Consider the following 16228-nt stretch of genomic DNA (forward strand, 5'->3'; position numbering starts at 1 on the left):
GGAAATCGGAATAATTTCACTGTGATCCAATTTTCTCAGTCCCCTTTGCTAAATAAAAAAGTTAAAATCCATGCCCTACCCTACATTACAATTAGTAAAAAAGCCAATTTCAAAAGATCGCATCCTTTGATTCCATTTGTATAGCATTCTTGAAATGACAAAATTATAGAGATGAAAAAGAGACCAGTGGTTTCCTGAAGTTATGGATAGTTCAGGGGGAGAGAGTGGGTGAGGTTATAAAGGGGTAACACTACAGAGATCTTTGTGGTGATGGGTACTGTATCTTGATTTGAGGTGATGGACATGGTCAGGGCAGCAGGGCAAAAAGGACAGTTGGCAAAGGGCTCCATACCTCGAAAAATGTCCAGGATATGCTTTCCCACATACCAACAGATGGTCTCAAAGTTGGGGAACTTGAAGAGGTCTGCTGTGCTCAACCGCTTCTCAATCTCATAGGCTCTGGAGGAAGTAGGCACAACAATAACAATGATAACAAGGACCCTATTTACTGGGCACCTACTATGTATCAGGTATTGCTCTGGATGCTCTGTATCCATTATCTCTAATCCTCACAACTACCCTCTAAGACCTTACTTTATGGGTTAGGAAACTTGGGCTCAAAGGTTATGTGACTTGACAAAATTCACAGAACTACTAAGTGAGGAAGAGGTATTCATCTTCAGACTGAACATCATCAGAAACCAGTATCCATTCCTTTCTGATCATCTTGCCTCCTTCTATGCTGCACTCCTCACAATAGTGGAGAACTCAAGGACTCTAGCAGATGGGAATGGCCAACTCGGGATCACCAGAGCTTCAGGACTCACTTGAGCTGCATTTCAATGTTAAGGCTGTGTAAGAAGTTCCCTCCAAAGGCAAGGCAGTCCACGGGGGTCAGCACAGCATGGATCCATCCTGCAGTGTAACAAGGCAAAAAACATAGCTGGCAGAGGGCCTTTCTTCTTTGGACATCACCACTGCCCACTCAGCTCAAACACAACTCCTTAGACCAGACAGCCTGGCAGTAATTCAGAACATTCTAGCTTCCTCCACTCTCCCAACACCCATCCTAGCCAAGTCTGCCATCATTATAACCCTGAACTGGACCAACCTATGGGGTTAATAAACTCCTTCTACTTCCCTCCTCTGCACTTCAAAATCTCTTCGTTGCCTCACCCATCCTCTCTCTTATTGCTAAGAAAGGCATCACCTCCTTGCCATGACTACCCCTTCTAACTCTGCGCTAGGTAAAACAAAGAGCTTTTGTGTTAGACAGACCTGGGTTCAAATCTTGCCATTTTCTATAGCTAAATATCTACTTCACAGGTTGGTTGTGAAGGATGTACCTAGTTGAAACTAAATTATTTTCCTTGCCCTTGACCCTATACTGCCTTCTGGGACCTTCTGGTCTTTCTTCTTATATCTCTCTCATATTCATCTCCCCTTCTTCATCCATCCATCCTACTAATGGCTTGGTTCAGATCCATCATTATCTCTCACCTACGCTATTTGCAACAGCCTACAAACTGGCTCCTCTAACACCAGTGGTTCTTTAAGGTGTGATCCAGGGAATCCTGGGGCTCCTTGAGACTCTTTCAGAGCATACGCATGGTCAAAACTATGTTCATGATAATACTAAGATGTTATTTGTCTTTTTAACCCTCAGTATACAGTGGAGTTTTTCAAGGGGTACATGACATGATATCACAACACACAGAAGCAGATTTGAGGACACAGAAGTTTTCTGCTAAACCAAATATTAAAAAGATTTGCAGAAATGTAAATGTCAATCTTTTCACTAAATTTTTTTAGTTTGAAAATAGTTATTTTTCATAAAAATTGTTACTTATGCTAACATGTAATGGGTTTATTCTTGTTTTTTCCTCAATGAACTAATAAATATTTTTAAATTCTCAGTTTTAATTTATAATATGGTAAATATTAATAAATATAAACCACATAAATAAAAGCTCTTTGGGGTCCTCAATAATATTTAAGGGTATAAAGAGGTCCAGAGTCCAAAGTGTTTGTAAACCACTGCTCCACACCAATCTCAACCTCTGAAGTCTATCCTCCACATCTCAACCCTAAGTGATATATCTGAAATGCAAATCTGCCCATGTCACCTCCTGCTTGAAACTCTTCAATGAAATGTACATCCACAGAAGAATAGATAAACTGCTGTATACTCATGCAATGGAATACTAGAAAGCAAGTGAAATGAATGAACAGTAGCCACATGTATCAACATGGATCTCACAATCATAATGTTCAGAGAAAAAAGTTGAGAAAAATACATCTAATATGATTCCATTTATATAACATTCAAAAACATGTAAAACAATACTATATACTGCTTACTAAGGCATACCTATGTAATAAAGGGATAAAAATGCATGAGAATGATATCATCAACTTCAGGACAACAGCTAGCTCTGAGAGGGCAGAATGGGAATGTAATTGAGGAGAGGTATATACAAGGCTTCAAATATGTTTGTAATATGTTATATTTTTAGTTGAGTTATAAACACATAAATGTTCATTATATTATTCTTTATATCTTTTGCTACATCTGAAATATTTCATTAGAAATTAAATAAACAAATAAATCTTCAACAGTCTCCAGTTGCCTCTGAAGTAAGTTCAGCCTGCCAACCTTTTCAGCTTCATCTGCTCCCAGCCCTTGGTCTTTAGGCTCCAGTATCCATAAGCTGCTTCACACATCTTTGCTTTGCTTATGCCTTTCCCTTCATCTGAGAGGGCTTTCCTGCCTTTCTTTCCTTGGTCAGTCTCTATTTACTCTTCAGGTGTCACTCTTCTGAGAAGATTTTCACAAACCTCTGGCCAGACTAAGTGCTCTTCTCTGTGCTCCCAAAACTTCTGGTGAATACCTCTATTGTGTCTACTAGAACATTATACTGAAATGGCCTAACCATCTTTTATCTTTAGCACCTAGCCCAATGTTGGGGCAGAGAGTAGACATGAAATGCTTGTGGAACTAAGTAGATTGCACCCAGTTTGTGGGAATTTCTACCAAGATGCAAATGAATCCAACTCAAATCTCTGGTAGACAAATTCAATTCACCAGTTACCAAGTGTCCAGTGTACAAAAAAAAAACATCATGTGAGACCCAGCAAAGAATTCAAAGATGGGTGAATAAATGCATGGGAATAGAAAACTATAAAAGAGAAAAGCAGATGGGTATGGGGGTAGGAGGAGGGGGGCATGACTTGCCTCATCATATATTAAACATTCTATAAAACCAATGTAATCAAATCAATATGATATTGATATATGAATAGACAAACAGATCTGAGTAACAGAAAAGAAAATCCAGAATTATACAATATAATGTTAGACAAAGATGTTAGAATTATATGACACGAATTTTAAAGGAGTCATCATAAAAATGCTTCAACGAACAATAACAAGCATGCTGGAAACAAACAAACAAAAGAAGTAGAAAGAAAGAGAAGCTATAAATAAGAAACAAGTACAAATTATAGAACTAAAATATACTACATCTGAAATATATAGTGAAACAATGGACTCAACAGAAGAATGGAGACAATGGAGAAAAGAATCAGAGAATTTGAAAACAGAACAATAGAAAGCACCCAATATGAACAAGAGAGAAGAAATAGACTGAGAGAAAAATAAACTCAGGAACCCAACAAGGACCTACTGTATAGCACAGGGAACTATATTCAATATCTTGTAATAACCTATAATAGAAAATAATCTGAAAAAAGATAGATACTATATATATAACTGAGTCTCTTTTTGCTGTACACCTGAATCACTGTAAATCAACTATATGCCAGTAAAAATTAAAAAAGACAAAAAAAATAAAGAACCATGCAATGGGACAGAAAAAAAAACCCTCAGGAACCTGTGGGACTACAGCAAAATGTGTTACATTCGTATAATCAAAGACCCAGAAGAAAAGTTAGAGTGTGGGAATGAAAAAGTATTTGAAGAAATAATGCCTAAAAATTTCACTAATATGGCAAAAGACATAAACCTACACATTCAAGAAGCTCGATGAACACATACAGTATAAACCCAAAGAAATCCACACCAAGACACATTCTAGTCAAATTGCTAAAAAACTAAATAAAAAAAAAATATTGGAAGTAGCAAGAAGTGACACATACAGGGAAAAAAACAATTTAAAGGGTAGCCAAAATCTTATCAGAAACCATAGAAGCCAGAAGGAAGCAGCACAACATTCAAGTGCTGAAAGAAAATATCAACCCAGATTTCTATACCCAGCAAAAATATCCTTCAGGAGTGAAAGGGAAATCAAGACATTTACAGATGAAGGAAAACTAAGAGAATCTGTTGCCAGCAGACCTATCCTGAAACTCTAAACAGAGAGGAAATGATAAGAGAAGAAATCTTGGAACACCAGGAAGGAAGAACAATGGAAGAGTAAAAATACAGGTAAATACAATAGACTTTCCTGCTCTTGGGTACTCTAAATTATGCTTGACAGCTGAAACAAAAATTAAAACACTATGTGATATGGCTCTAATGTATGCAGAGGAAATATTTAAGACAAATACATTACATATGGTAAGGGTAAAGAGATGTGAAAAGAGGTAAGGTTTCAACTCTTTCTTCAAACTGGTAAAATGTCAACACCAGTAGACTGTCATAAGACAGATATATATGTACATATAAATATACACATATAGATATGTATGTACATATATACATATATACATATACATATTTATCTACATATGTACATATACATAGATATATGTGTATATGTCTATGTATATGTACATATACATATATATCTATATATGTATACATATATACATAAAACTAGAGCAAACACTAGAAAAAATCTATATAAAACCTGAAGCTGAAAAATTCATATGGAAATTCAAGGGGCCCAGGAAGGCTGACACTTCCCAATTTCAAAACTTACTACAAGTGTACAATAACTGAGACAGTGTGATACTGTCATAAAGACAGACATACAGATCAAGGGAATAGAATTCAAAGTCCAGAAATAAACCAATACATGGCCTATGGTCAACTGATTTTTGACAAAGGTGTCAAGACAATTCAATGGGGGAAAGAATGGTCTTTTCAAATTGTTCTGGGACATCTGGACATCCACATGCAAAAGAATGAAACTGGACCCATATCTCACACCATATACAAAAATTAACTTGAAATGGATGAAAGACATAAATGTAAGAACTAAAAAGAAAACTCAGAAGAAAACACAGGTGTTAATCTTCATGACCTTGAATTAGGCAATGGTTTCTTAGATATGACACCAAAAGCACAAGCAAAGAAAAAAACAGATAAACTGGACTCTTGGGCTTCACAGAACAACAAGAAAGTGAAAAGACAACCCCCAGAATGACAGAAAGTATTTGCAAATCATACATCTGATAAAGGTCTAAACCAAAATATATAAAGAATTCTTACAACTCAACAATAGAAAGACAAATCACCTAATTAAAGAATGGGCAGGGACTTCCCTGGTGGCACAGGGGATAAGACTCCACACTCCCTCTTGCACTGTTGGTGGGAATGTAAATTGATACAGCCACTATGGAGAACAGTATGGAGGTTCCTTAAAACACTAAAAATAGAACTACCATACGACCCAGCAATCCCACTACTGGGCATATACCCTGAGAAAACCATAATTCAAAAAGAGTCATGTACCAAACTGTTCATTGCAGCTCTATTTACAATAGCCAGGACATGGAAGCAACCTAAGTGTCCATCATCGAATGAATGGATAAAGAAGATGTGGCACATATATACAATGGAATATTACTCAGCCATAAGAAGAAACGAAATTGAGTTATTTGTAGTGAGGTGGTTGGAGTTAGAGTCTGTCATACAGAGTGAAGTAAGTCAGAAAGAGAAAAACAAATACAGTATGCTAACACATATATATGGAATCTAAGGGAAAAAAAAAAGGTCATGAAGAACCTAGTGGTAAGATGGGAATAAAGACACAGACCTACTAGAGAATGGACTTGAGGATATGGGGAGGGGGAAGGGTAAGCTGTGACAAAGGGAGAGAGTGGCATGGACATATATACACTACCAAACGTAAAATAGATAGCTAGTGGGAAGCAGCTGCATAGCACAGGGAGATCAGCTCGGTGCTTTGTGACCACCTAGAGGGGTGGGATAGGGAGGGTGGGAGGGAGGGAGATGCAAGAGGGAAGAGATATGGGAACATATGTATATGTATAACTGATTCACTTTGTTATAAAGCAGAAACTAACACACCACTGTAAAGCAATTATATTCCAAAAAAGATGTTAAAAAAAAAAAAGACTCCACACTCCCAATGCAGGGGGCCTGGGTTCGATCCCTGCTCAGGGAACTAGATGTCACATGCATGCCGCAACTAAGAGTTCGCATGCAACAACTAAGGAGCTCGTGTGCCACAACTAAGGAGCCGGTGAGCTGCAACTAAGGAGCCTGCCTGCCTCAACTAAGACCTGGCACAATCAAATAAATAAATAAATAAATAAAAATGGGCAGAAGTTTTGAATAGATATTTCTTCAAAAAAAGATATATAAACATCCAATAAGTGCATGGAAAGATGTTCAAAATCAATAGCCATTAGAGAAGCACAAATTAAAATCTCAATGAGCTACAACTTCACACCCACTAGGATGGCTATAATCATAAAGACAGGCAAAAACAAGTGTTGGGGAGGATGTGGAAAAATTGAGACCCTCATAAATCATTGGTGGAAATGTAAAATGCAGCTGCTTTAGAAAACAGTCTGGCAATTCCTCAAGAAGTTAAACACAGAGTTACCATATATATGACTCAGCAATTCCTCTCCTAGGTAGATATACCCAAGAGAACTGAAAATACATGTTAACACAATAACTTGTACATGAATGTTCATAGCAACAGTATTCATAATAGGCAAAAAGTGAAAACAACCCAAATGTCTATAAAATGATGAATGGATAAACAAAATATGGTATATCCATACAATGGAATTATTATTCAGCCATTTAAAGAATGAAGTAATGATAACATGGATGAACCTTGAAAATATTATGTTGGGTGAAAGAAGCCAGACATAAAAGACCACATATTGCATGATTCCATTTACATGAAATATTCAGAAAAGGCAAATTCATACACAGAGAAAAGTACAGAAGTGGTTGACAGGGGCTGGGGGGGAAGAAGGAACGGGGAGTGATTGCTAATAGGTACAGGGTTTCTTTTTGAAGTGATGAAAACTTTCTGGTATTAGATAGTGGTGATGTTTGCACAACTTCATGAATATATTTTTAAAAACTGAATTGTACCCTTTAACATGGTAATTTTTATGGTATGTGCACTATATCTCAATTTTTTTTAAAGCACATTTAACAAAATGAAAATACAACATATCAAAATATGTGACGCAGCTAAATCAGTGCTGAGGGGGGAATTTATAGCACTAAATGCTTATATTAAAAAAAAGAAGAAAGGGCTTCCCTGGTGGCGCAGTAGCTAAGAATCCACCTGCCAATGCAGGGGACACAGGTTCGAGCCCTGGTCCAGGAAGATCCCACATACCGCAGAGCAACTAAGTCCGTGCGCCACTACTATGGAGCCTGTGCTCTAGAGCCCGCGAGCCACAACTACTGGGCCCATGTGCCACAACTACTGAAGTCCACGCACCTAGAGCCCATGCTCCGCAACAAGAGAAGCCACCATGATGAGAAGCCTGTGCACCACAATGGAGTAGCCCCCACTCGCCACAACTAGAGAAAGCCCATGTGCAGCAACGAAGACCCAATGCAGCCAAAAATAAATAAATAAAATAAATTTATTAAAAAAAAAGAAGAAAAGTCTGAAATCAATAATCTAAGCTCTTGTCTCAAGATTGGGAAAAGGAGAGCAAAATAAACCCAAAGCAAGCAGAAAGAAGGAAAAACAAAGATAAAAGCAGAAATCAATGAAATTGAAAACAGAAAGACAACAGAGAAAATCAGTGAAACAAAAAGTGATTCTTTAAAAAGTTCAACAAAATTGACAAACTTCCATTAAGACTAACACAGAATAAAAGAGAAGGCACAAATTACTAACATCAGGAATGAAACACAGGGTAGCACTAGAGACTTGGAAGATATCAAAAGAATAATAAAGAAATACTATCTCTACACACATAAACTTGACAACTTAGATAAGATGGACCAATTGCTCGAAAAGCACAAACTTACAATTCACTCACTATGAAATAGATAATTTGAATAGCCTAATACAGGTTTAAAGAAATTGAATGTTAATTAAAAACTTTCCAAAAAGGAAATCTCCAAGTCCATGTGGCTGCCGTACAGAATTCTATTGAACATTTTGAGAAAATTTAACACTAAGTCTGAAATCAAGGAATTAAGAAATTAGAAAGTCAAGAAAAATCTAAATCAATGGAAAGACATATGTGTTCATGGAAGATTCAACATACTAAAGATGTCAACTTTCCCCAAACTGAGACAACTATGGGGAGTTTTTCAAAATAAATACACTCAGATCCCACCCCAGACCAACGAATTCATAATTCTAGGGGTGAAGCCTAGGCATTTATTGTTTTGGGGAAAAAAAAAACCCTACCCCCACCCAGGTCATTCTGACTTATAGTCTACAATGCCAGTCTCTCAGTCACTATCTCTAGAGTCACAGGGCTGAGAGTCCTGTTTTCTATCTGTCCACCAAGTTGACATCAGTCCAGTGCAAAGGAGCCTATCAACTTCCTCCTGGACCTCCCCAAGCAACCACACTGCCCACTGGCCACCACTCGAATTTTCTTGATGTCCACTTCTGAGCCTTCAACTGATATGAGAGGGATATCTCACATAATCAGATCAACATATTAAGGGAGGGGTTGGTTCCGGTGCCACAAGCTCTCTTCCTCTTCCCACCTTCCTCAAACCCTCCCAGAGGAGCCCAGGGAAGACCTGTAGGAATGAAAAGTGTCTGTCCTTGCTTCACAGAACACTTGTAGCACTTGTCCACCTGGTCCCCAAAGAACATCTCATTCTGGTTAGAGGAGCTGCTCCAGCACTCAAAGAGAGTCAGGTTGGCATTTGTTGGGCGGATCAGGTAGAAGATCTTCTCACCCTGAAACAAAGAAAGATTGACATGCCAAAAATATCAAGGGTTTCCAGAAAAGTCTTCTGGGAGTCTCCAAAAGAATATTCTCTCTCTCATGTTCCAAGACCATGTAGTATGCTAGAATTCCTTCTGTCCAAGGATCATTTATATATATTTGGAAAACTTCAAAAGTCCTTTTGCACTTTGTACTTTTAAGCTTCTATAAAACTGACAAAAACAATTTGGAAAGGGCATTTCAAACAAAATTGTCAACTTAAGACAAATGTACACCAAAGGCTCCTATTTTAGATGCAACGCCAAATGAAAAATGGCCTCTATAGATGAGTAGATCAATATTACTAGCCCTAGGAGAATTTCAGGTCACATTACTAATGAGAAGAAAATTGAATTTGCCTTTAAATGCCATTTACAGAGAGCGTTCCTTCTCACACCTGCAATCAAAGCTAATAAAGGTTTAAAAGTTCAGTAATCACCCAAGGACTTCTGTAAGATTATGTTGGGTGATTATCTGTTGGAAGAACATATTATTTCCTAACTGTGTTTTGCCTGGATAATCACCAGATAGATAATTTGGCAGAAAAGAAAAAAACCCACTAGCACAAAAATATCCCCAACCCATAGCTTGATTAGTTTAACCAATATTTCATAATACATTTCAATGTAGGAAATTATCTACTAGAAATTATCTACTGTACAATTAAAGAAATTTGAATCAGAGCTGTAGATTAGATAACAGTATTATATCAATATTAATTTTCTGATTTTGATAACTATACTGTGGTTATATAAGAGAATACCCTTGTTTTTAAGAAATACACACTGAATTATTACGAGATAAAGGGACACCTTGTCTGCAACTACTCTCAGGTGTTTCAGAAAAAATATTTATGTAAAACCATTTTATTATGTTTGCTTCAGAGAAAGAGAGAGTATAATAAAATAGTAACATGGGAATCTGAGTGAAGGGCACACAGGAAATCTTCCTATTATTTTTGCAATTTTTCTATGAAAAAGAAACTATTTAAAAATAAAAAAGTTAAATCTAACAGTTGCATAATAGCACTTTCATTTACACACTCCAATTTCTCCATGATAAACCAATGAAAACAACTAGTTCAGGATTTGTGATCATTTGGACAAGAGCTATATCCAAGTTTTCTGCTCTTTCCTTGGCGTTTCTGATAAGAAAGCTAAATAAGCATGAACAGTGGTGGAAAACAATAAAACTTACTTAAGAAATTTGTTTTCCAGACCTCAAAAATCCTTTATAGTCATTGACAATCAATATGCTAATTATAAAATTGTAATGACCACTAAAAGGGAGACTATAGAAAGGCTGACATTAAAAAAAACTGTCTCATATGTGCTCTATCTTGATGGTGGTGGCAGTCATGCAACTATTTATACAATTGTCAAACTCATCAAACTATACACTTAAAACAGATGAATGTTATGGTATACAAATTATAACTCAATAAACTTGGAGGGGAGAGGGAATTTCTCATGTTACCAGAAACTTCTGCAGTAAATATGGACATTTCCATACATAGCGGTAGGAGTACAGATTGGTTCAATTAAGATAACAGTCAGAGAAAACCTTAGGCATCTGCTGTTATTAAAAAAAAAAGTTAACCATCAAAACTGTAAAGTAGAGAGAATTTATATGGCATATCTACTCAGTACCCAACCCTGATAGAGCAGTTATGTGGAAATGTCACCCAAATAGAATCTGGGATGCAGGTAGGCCTTAGCAGCCTGTCTTTATGCTGCCACCTGAAACAAACAGGGAGGCCCAAGGCCTGGCTGTCTTCAGAAGTCATAGCCATTCTTACCTTGAGCACATGGTACCAGACCGAGGTGCCACCAAAGTCAATGTGAAAGTCTGTATAGCTATCCCGCACGCTCATGAGGCAGTACTTCTGCACATTGGGCCTCTCAAAGATACACTCCTCTGGCCACAAGTTCTCCACCCATGAGAGCTTCCGAACAATCTTGGGTGTCTCCACAAGGTTAGAAAGCCTATCAAGGAAGGGGTGGAGAGCAGATGTCAGCTGACTGGGAATTGAAGGTTGAAGCCTGAATAAAATGCCCCCCATCCCAGTGAGACTCAGATAAGAGAAAGAAGTTCTCTCCACAGAATCCCAAAGAGCACATAGGACACTTATTTTTGTAAGTCCAGTCAGCATCCTCATTCCACTCAGCTCTGGAATTCCCAAGTCCCAGCTCCATAGCCTTCCCCAGTCAAAGGTGATCATTTCCTCCACTAAATGCTCAGACTCTCCACACCCGGGCCCACTCACTTGGCACATGGTGTTTAACAGTACTGTACTGTCCCCATGCCGTAGTGTCTTCTTTATGAGGAACAATTAGAGAAACCTCTCAGGGCTCAGTTCCAGGTAAAGAAGTGTTTACCTGGGACAGAGAACCTATCCTGGGAGTTAAACAGTGACCATGCCACAATCTAAACACCAAAAAAAGGTCTAAGAAAGCTGTCCTAAATCTTGAAGGAAACAAAAATTAATTAAAATAGCTACTGTATAATCTATCCTATGCTAGAAACTGTAAAGGAGAAATATGATTTGGTTGTTATAATGTGAGCAGCTACCCTAGAAAGTATAAACCAGCTCCTCATCCCAAAGGAAGAAACCACCAGGAAGAAGGGAAAGGAACACTAATACACACTCAGTATATCACAAGTCCTAGGCACTTTGTGAGGCTTTTTACTTACCCCTTTCCCTCTTACCTGGTATCAGAGAATTCCAAACTAATGACATTGAGGACTTTCTCCCTCTTCCCGCTATAATAATATTTCACAAAATCACCAAGCTTCATCTTGCAGTCGGCCTGGCGGGTCACATCAATCACATCAATTTCTTTGTCAGAACCTGGAGTAAAGAGATGGATTCTGCACCAAGTCTCAGGGATCAGAGAAGACTCTCACGTCCCCTAACCAGTCCCTAAAATGACCTTACACTGAAAACTTCTCACTGTATTTGTATGTGCATAAATGGGAAGTGGGGGTGGGTATTCCTCACACTCTCCTTAGACCTATGTGCCAGGTCCAGACCTTCTAGGGCAACAGAACTGCCTGACACATAGTCTCACTCACAGTACTATCCACCTGCCTGGGCCCTGCTTCCTCACTTCTCTTCCTATCCCCCAAAACTCATGTCCAGAACACAACTAGCATGTGAGGGCAAAAGTCAAAGGCTTTCTCATCTCAACAGAGGACAGAGAGGCCATAAAAGTCCTTGGAATTCCCCAGGTAAAAGATGGGGCTCAGCCTGGGGTTTTGTGGTCTGTTAGGAGGAAAAGGAAGGGAAGGCTAGGATTTTGGTTCTAGCTTTGCCTAAGAATGACTCTGGGCAAGGCACTTCACCTCAAATTCCCAAGATGGCTAGAAAGGAAATGCAAAACGTAGACTGGAGGGGAAGGGTCATAGGTTTTGATGGGAGTGAACAATGTCACAGCTAAGAGGGTCTGTGGTGCTTACCAACATAGTGTTCCACATCCCTCACAGTGAATGATGGTGAGGGCAGCGTCATCCCCAATCCATCCTTCTTCAAGACCAGGATGGGCACACTGAAGCTATTCTCTTCCAGGAATTCCACGGTCAGCTGACTTCCAGTGGGCTTCAGAATCACTTCATCTGAGCTGTGGGCCACATGAGAGAAAGCCTGAACCCTAGAGGCCCTGCCACTGAAGGCCTCACTGGATGCTGTCACTCACCCAAGAGGTGGGGTCTTCCTGAGGGGACCTAATGTTGGCTGGCAACTAATGAGTGGCATAAACTTCACCTGCCAGGGAAGAAATGACCTATCGAAGGCAAGAAGCCAGGTCACTGGCAAAGGTGGGAAGCTAAATCCAGGATAGCCTGTCAATATGGTGCTCTTCTCTAGATGACAAAGGAAGAAATCACTCAACAGCCTGCCCAGGAAGAAAAGACATATCTGACAAGTTTAGCTAAATTACTCTAACCCAGAGCAGCACTACCCCATTTTAAACACTGGCAAATAAAGAGAAAAGACTGATTTAAAAAACAAAAACAATTTTTACAGCCACTCTCTTGACACACATACTTAGTTAACTAGAAAACAGGAGTTTTTGGTTTTCTTAAAATCATGCTGGAGAAAAGACTGGCTATTTGACAAGTTGTGTTGGGACAAACATCTGGAAAAATATTAAGGTCAATGTCTATCTCACTCTTTAAGTAATTCTAGATGGAACAAAGATCAAATTAGAAAAAATAAAGCCATAGAATAGTAGAAAAATTATTGGACAGACAAGGCCCAGTAATCATTATAAACAGTAATAAGTAAATTTACGTAAAAATTAAAATTTTCTGCAAGGAAAGCTAATACAAATCAGTATGAAATAGGCAGTAACCCAACAGAAAAACTGTTAAACAATGTTAAGAAGGCAGTTAACAGAGAAAGAAAAGATGACTTATAAATGTACGATAATAGACATGCTTCCTTCATAACTAAAGAAATGCAAGTGGAAACAATGAAATCTCATTTTTTATCTTATCAGAAAGGCAAAAAAGTTTGATAATAAACAGTGTTGGCCAGGATATAGGGAAATAGGTAGCCTCACACATTGTCTAGTGGGAGTATGAAATAGTGTGGCCATTTTGAAAACAATCTGGCAATATTTATAAACATTTTTAAAGCACATACCCTTTGACCTAGCAATTTCACTTTTAGGTAGTAAATCTACACATATACTCACCCACATATGCAAAAACCTAAGTACAAAGACATTCACTGCGCATTTTTTTTCTAATAGCAAAATACTAGAATTGATTTAAATGTTCATCAACAGAGGACTGGTTAAATAAATTATACATCCATACAGTGGAGTACTAAACATCCATGAAAAAGAATGAAGAACATCTGTATATGCTGTTATGGATTGATCTCCATAATTTAGATTTTAAAAAAAGCAAGATGTAGAACAATAAGTGTTTCTGTTTGTGTTTTTTAATAAAAAAGGGGACACACACACACACACACACATATATACATGTTTGTATAAGCAAAAACTATTTCTGAAAGAATGCACAAGAAATTGGTTGACTCTGGAGAAGGGACCTGAGGGGTCTGGAGTAGAAAGGAGACTCACTGCCTTTAAATAAACAAATAAAACAAAAATTATTAAGTTGAAGAAACACTTATAATCCTAAATTACACTTCAATTACAGGAAAGCTGGAAAAGGTCAAATGAATTAAAAACTAAGCAAAAGAGAATGCTTTATTCATTAATTTTTCTAACATTATTTTTGCTCAATTCAAGTAATTTATTTTATTTAATAAGCCCATCTTAATTTTTTAAAAGAAAAAAATTTTTTCTTGATTTTAAAAGAAATACATGACTACTCAAAAAAACTTTTTTTCCAAAGAGTTTCGTCTTCTCTACAATGAGAGAATTAAACTTTCTGATTTTTAAGACTCCTTCTAGTTATAGCATTCCCTGGGTGCATGTAAATATCCTCTCCTGACTGAGGCGAAAACTGCCTATCTACCAAAAGTTTCTACAAGTGGACCTTAATGTACTCTGCACATCAAATGAAACGCTAGCAATGTTTCTCAGAAACCGACTAAAACAGAAGATCCCTCCCCAGAGGGAACTCACAGAGCCCTGCAGACATCCCCAGATGGTGGAGGTACCCAGTGCGACAGCCAGTGGGAAAGCTGGGAAGAGAGGGGCCCCAGCTTCCCAGAGCCCTGGCATTCACTGGCCCTTGGAGTACGGGGTCCTCACCTGTCAAAGGTCCTACTCCGAAGCTCTCGAATGAACGTAGGGCTTCCCGTCTTCACTGGCTTCCCCTTGTGTGTATCATGGCCTTTTGAAGATACACGGCGTTTTTTCACTAAGCCAGAAAAAGACAAGACACTGTCAGTCAAAATGGCTACAAGCTATGGTTCCAAGAGCAAACGCCTCAGCAGATCCTGCTTCTCTTCCAATCTAACAACCCCTTGGATCATCTGGAGTCAAGGAGGCCCTCACAGTCTCAGGAAAGCTCTTGGTGAGGATAGGTGCTTCCTCTGGGGAATCCCTAAGTAAGGGAGGGAGGTGAAACTCTGCATTTCTGCCCTCTCAGTGGAGCAGCTGCTGGCCTGCAGGGCCTACACAGGCTTCTGCTATTTCCCAAGGGAGACAAATCTGAAGCACTCAGGAAAGGCAATTTTCCTTCCAAGCTTCCTTTGCTTTGTCTCTCCTCTGGACTGCCTTCTCTTAAAAACCCCAAGATCTACTTACTGATGGAGGGCCCATGTAAGACCTCACAGTTGGGGCAGTGGTAGAGGTCAATGTCAGCAGCCTTCTCCTCTTCAACACCAACACAACTAGAAAAGAGAAAATCAGCCAAGGTTTGTGGAAATTTTACTTTTCGTAAGGTCTAGAACTGTGCTGTTCAGTACACAATTAAGTAAAATTTTAAATGCAGTTCCTCCATCACACTAGCTACATTTCAAGTGCTCAGTAGCCACACATGGTTACCATATTGGGCAGATTATCAAACTTTTTTGTCAACGCAAAAAGTTCTATTGGACCAAATGGTCTAAAATAATTATGACAGAGCTAAAAATGTACAGACAATAAAGCTTCATTAAGACTCAGAATGGTCAAAGCTGGAAGAGACTCTAGAGCAGTGCTGTCCAGTAGAAATATAATGTGAGTTAAATATGTAATTTTAAATGTTCTAATAGCCACATTAAAAAGGTAAAAAGAAACAGGTGAAATTAAGTTTAATAATAAAAAAGGTAAAAAGAAACAGGTGAAATTAAGTTTAATAATAATTTAATATTTTATTAACCAATATATCTAAAATATTATTTCAACATAAAATCAAACATTTAAACTTTATTGAGCTATTTACTTTATTAAATGAAAAGGAATGAAAATAGTATTTTATAGTCAACAGTGGTTCCCTCTGAGTGAAGGATTATGGTAACCATTCTTCTCTTATCTGTATTTTCTAATTTTCTACAATGAACATGTGTTACTTATTCCATATTGTAATGTCTGAGAAAGATTTATTTAATTTTGAAAATCTGAGTTCGCATGTATGTGAGCTAGTAATCTCACAAAATTTAAAGCCTTCCTCACCAAAG

General features: G+C 38.1%; 1 protein-coding gene across 4 annotated transcripts in view; it reads right to left on the reverse strand.

The window, feature by feature from the left end:
* The window catches only part of PHF8 (PHD finger protein 8), a 91801-nt gene that overhangs the window by 53887 nt on the left and 21686 nt on the right, over window positions 1–16228 (reverse strand). For all 4 annotated transcript variants that reach the window (XM_082376571.1, XM_082376570.1, XM_082376572.1 and 1 more), the window contains exons 3-10: window positions 15375–15460; window positions 14877–14985; window positions 12607–12767; window positions 11857–11998; window positions 10946–11132; window positions 8957–9119; window positions 828–915; window positions 353–459 (exon numbers count right to left, since the gene is read on the reverse strand). In XM_082376571.1, the coding sequence (XP_082232697.1) occupies window positions 353–459; window positions 828–915; window positions 8957–9119; window positions 10946–11132; window positions 11857–11998; window positions 12607–12767; window positions 14877–14985; window positions 15375–15460 (1043 nt within the window). The remainder of the gene's footprint in view (window positions 1–352; window positions 460–827; window positions 916–8956; window positions 9120–10945; window positions 11133–11856; window positions 11999–12606; window positions 12768–14876; window positions 14986–15374; window positions 15461–16228) is intronic.

The sequence above is a fragment of the Balaenoptera borealis genome (genome assembly GCF_965194805.1).
Source record: "Balaenoptera borealis genome assembly, chromosome: X".
Classification (NCBI taxonomy): domain Eukaryota; kingdom Metazoa; phylum Chordata; class Mammalia; order Artiodactyla; family Balaenopteridae; genus Balaenoptera; species Balaenoptera borealis.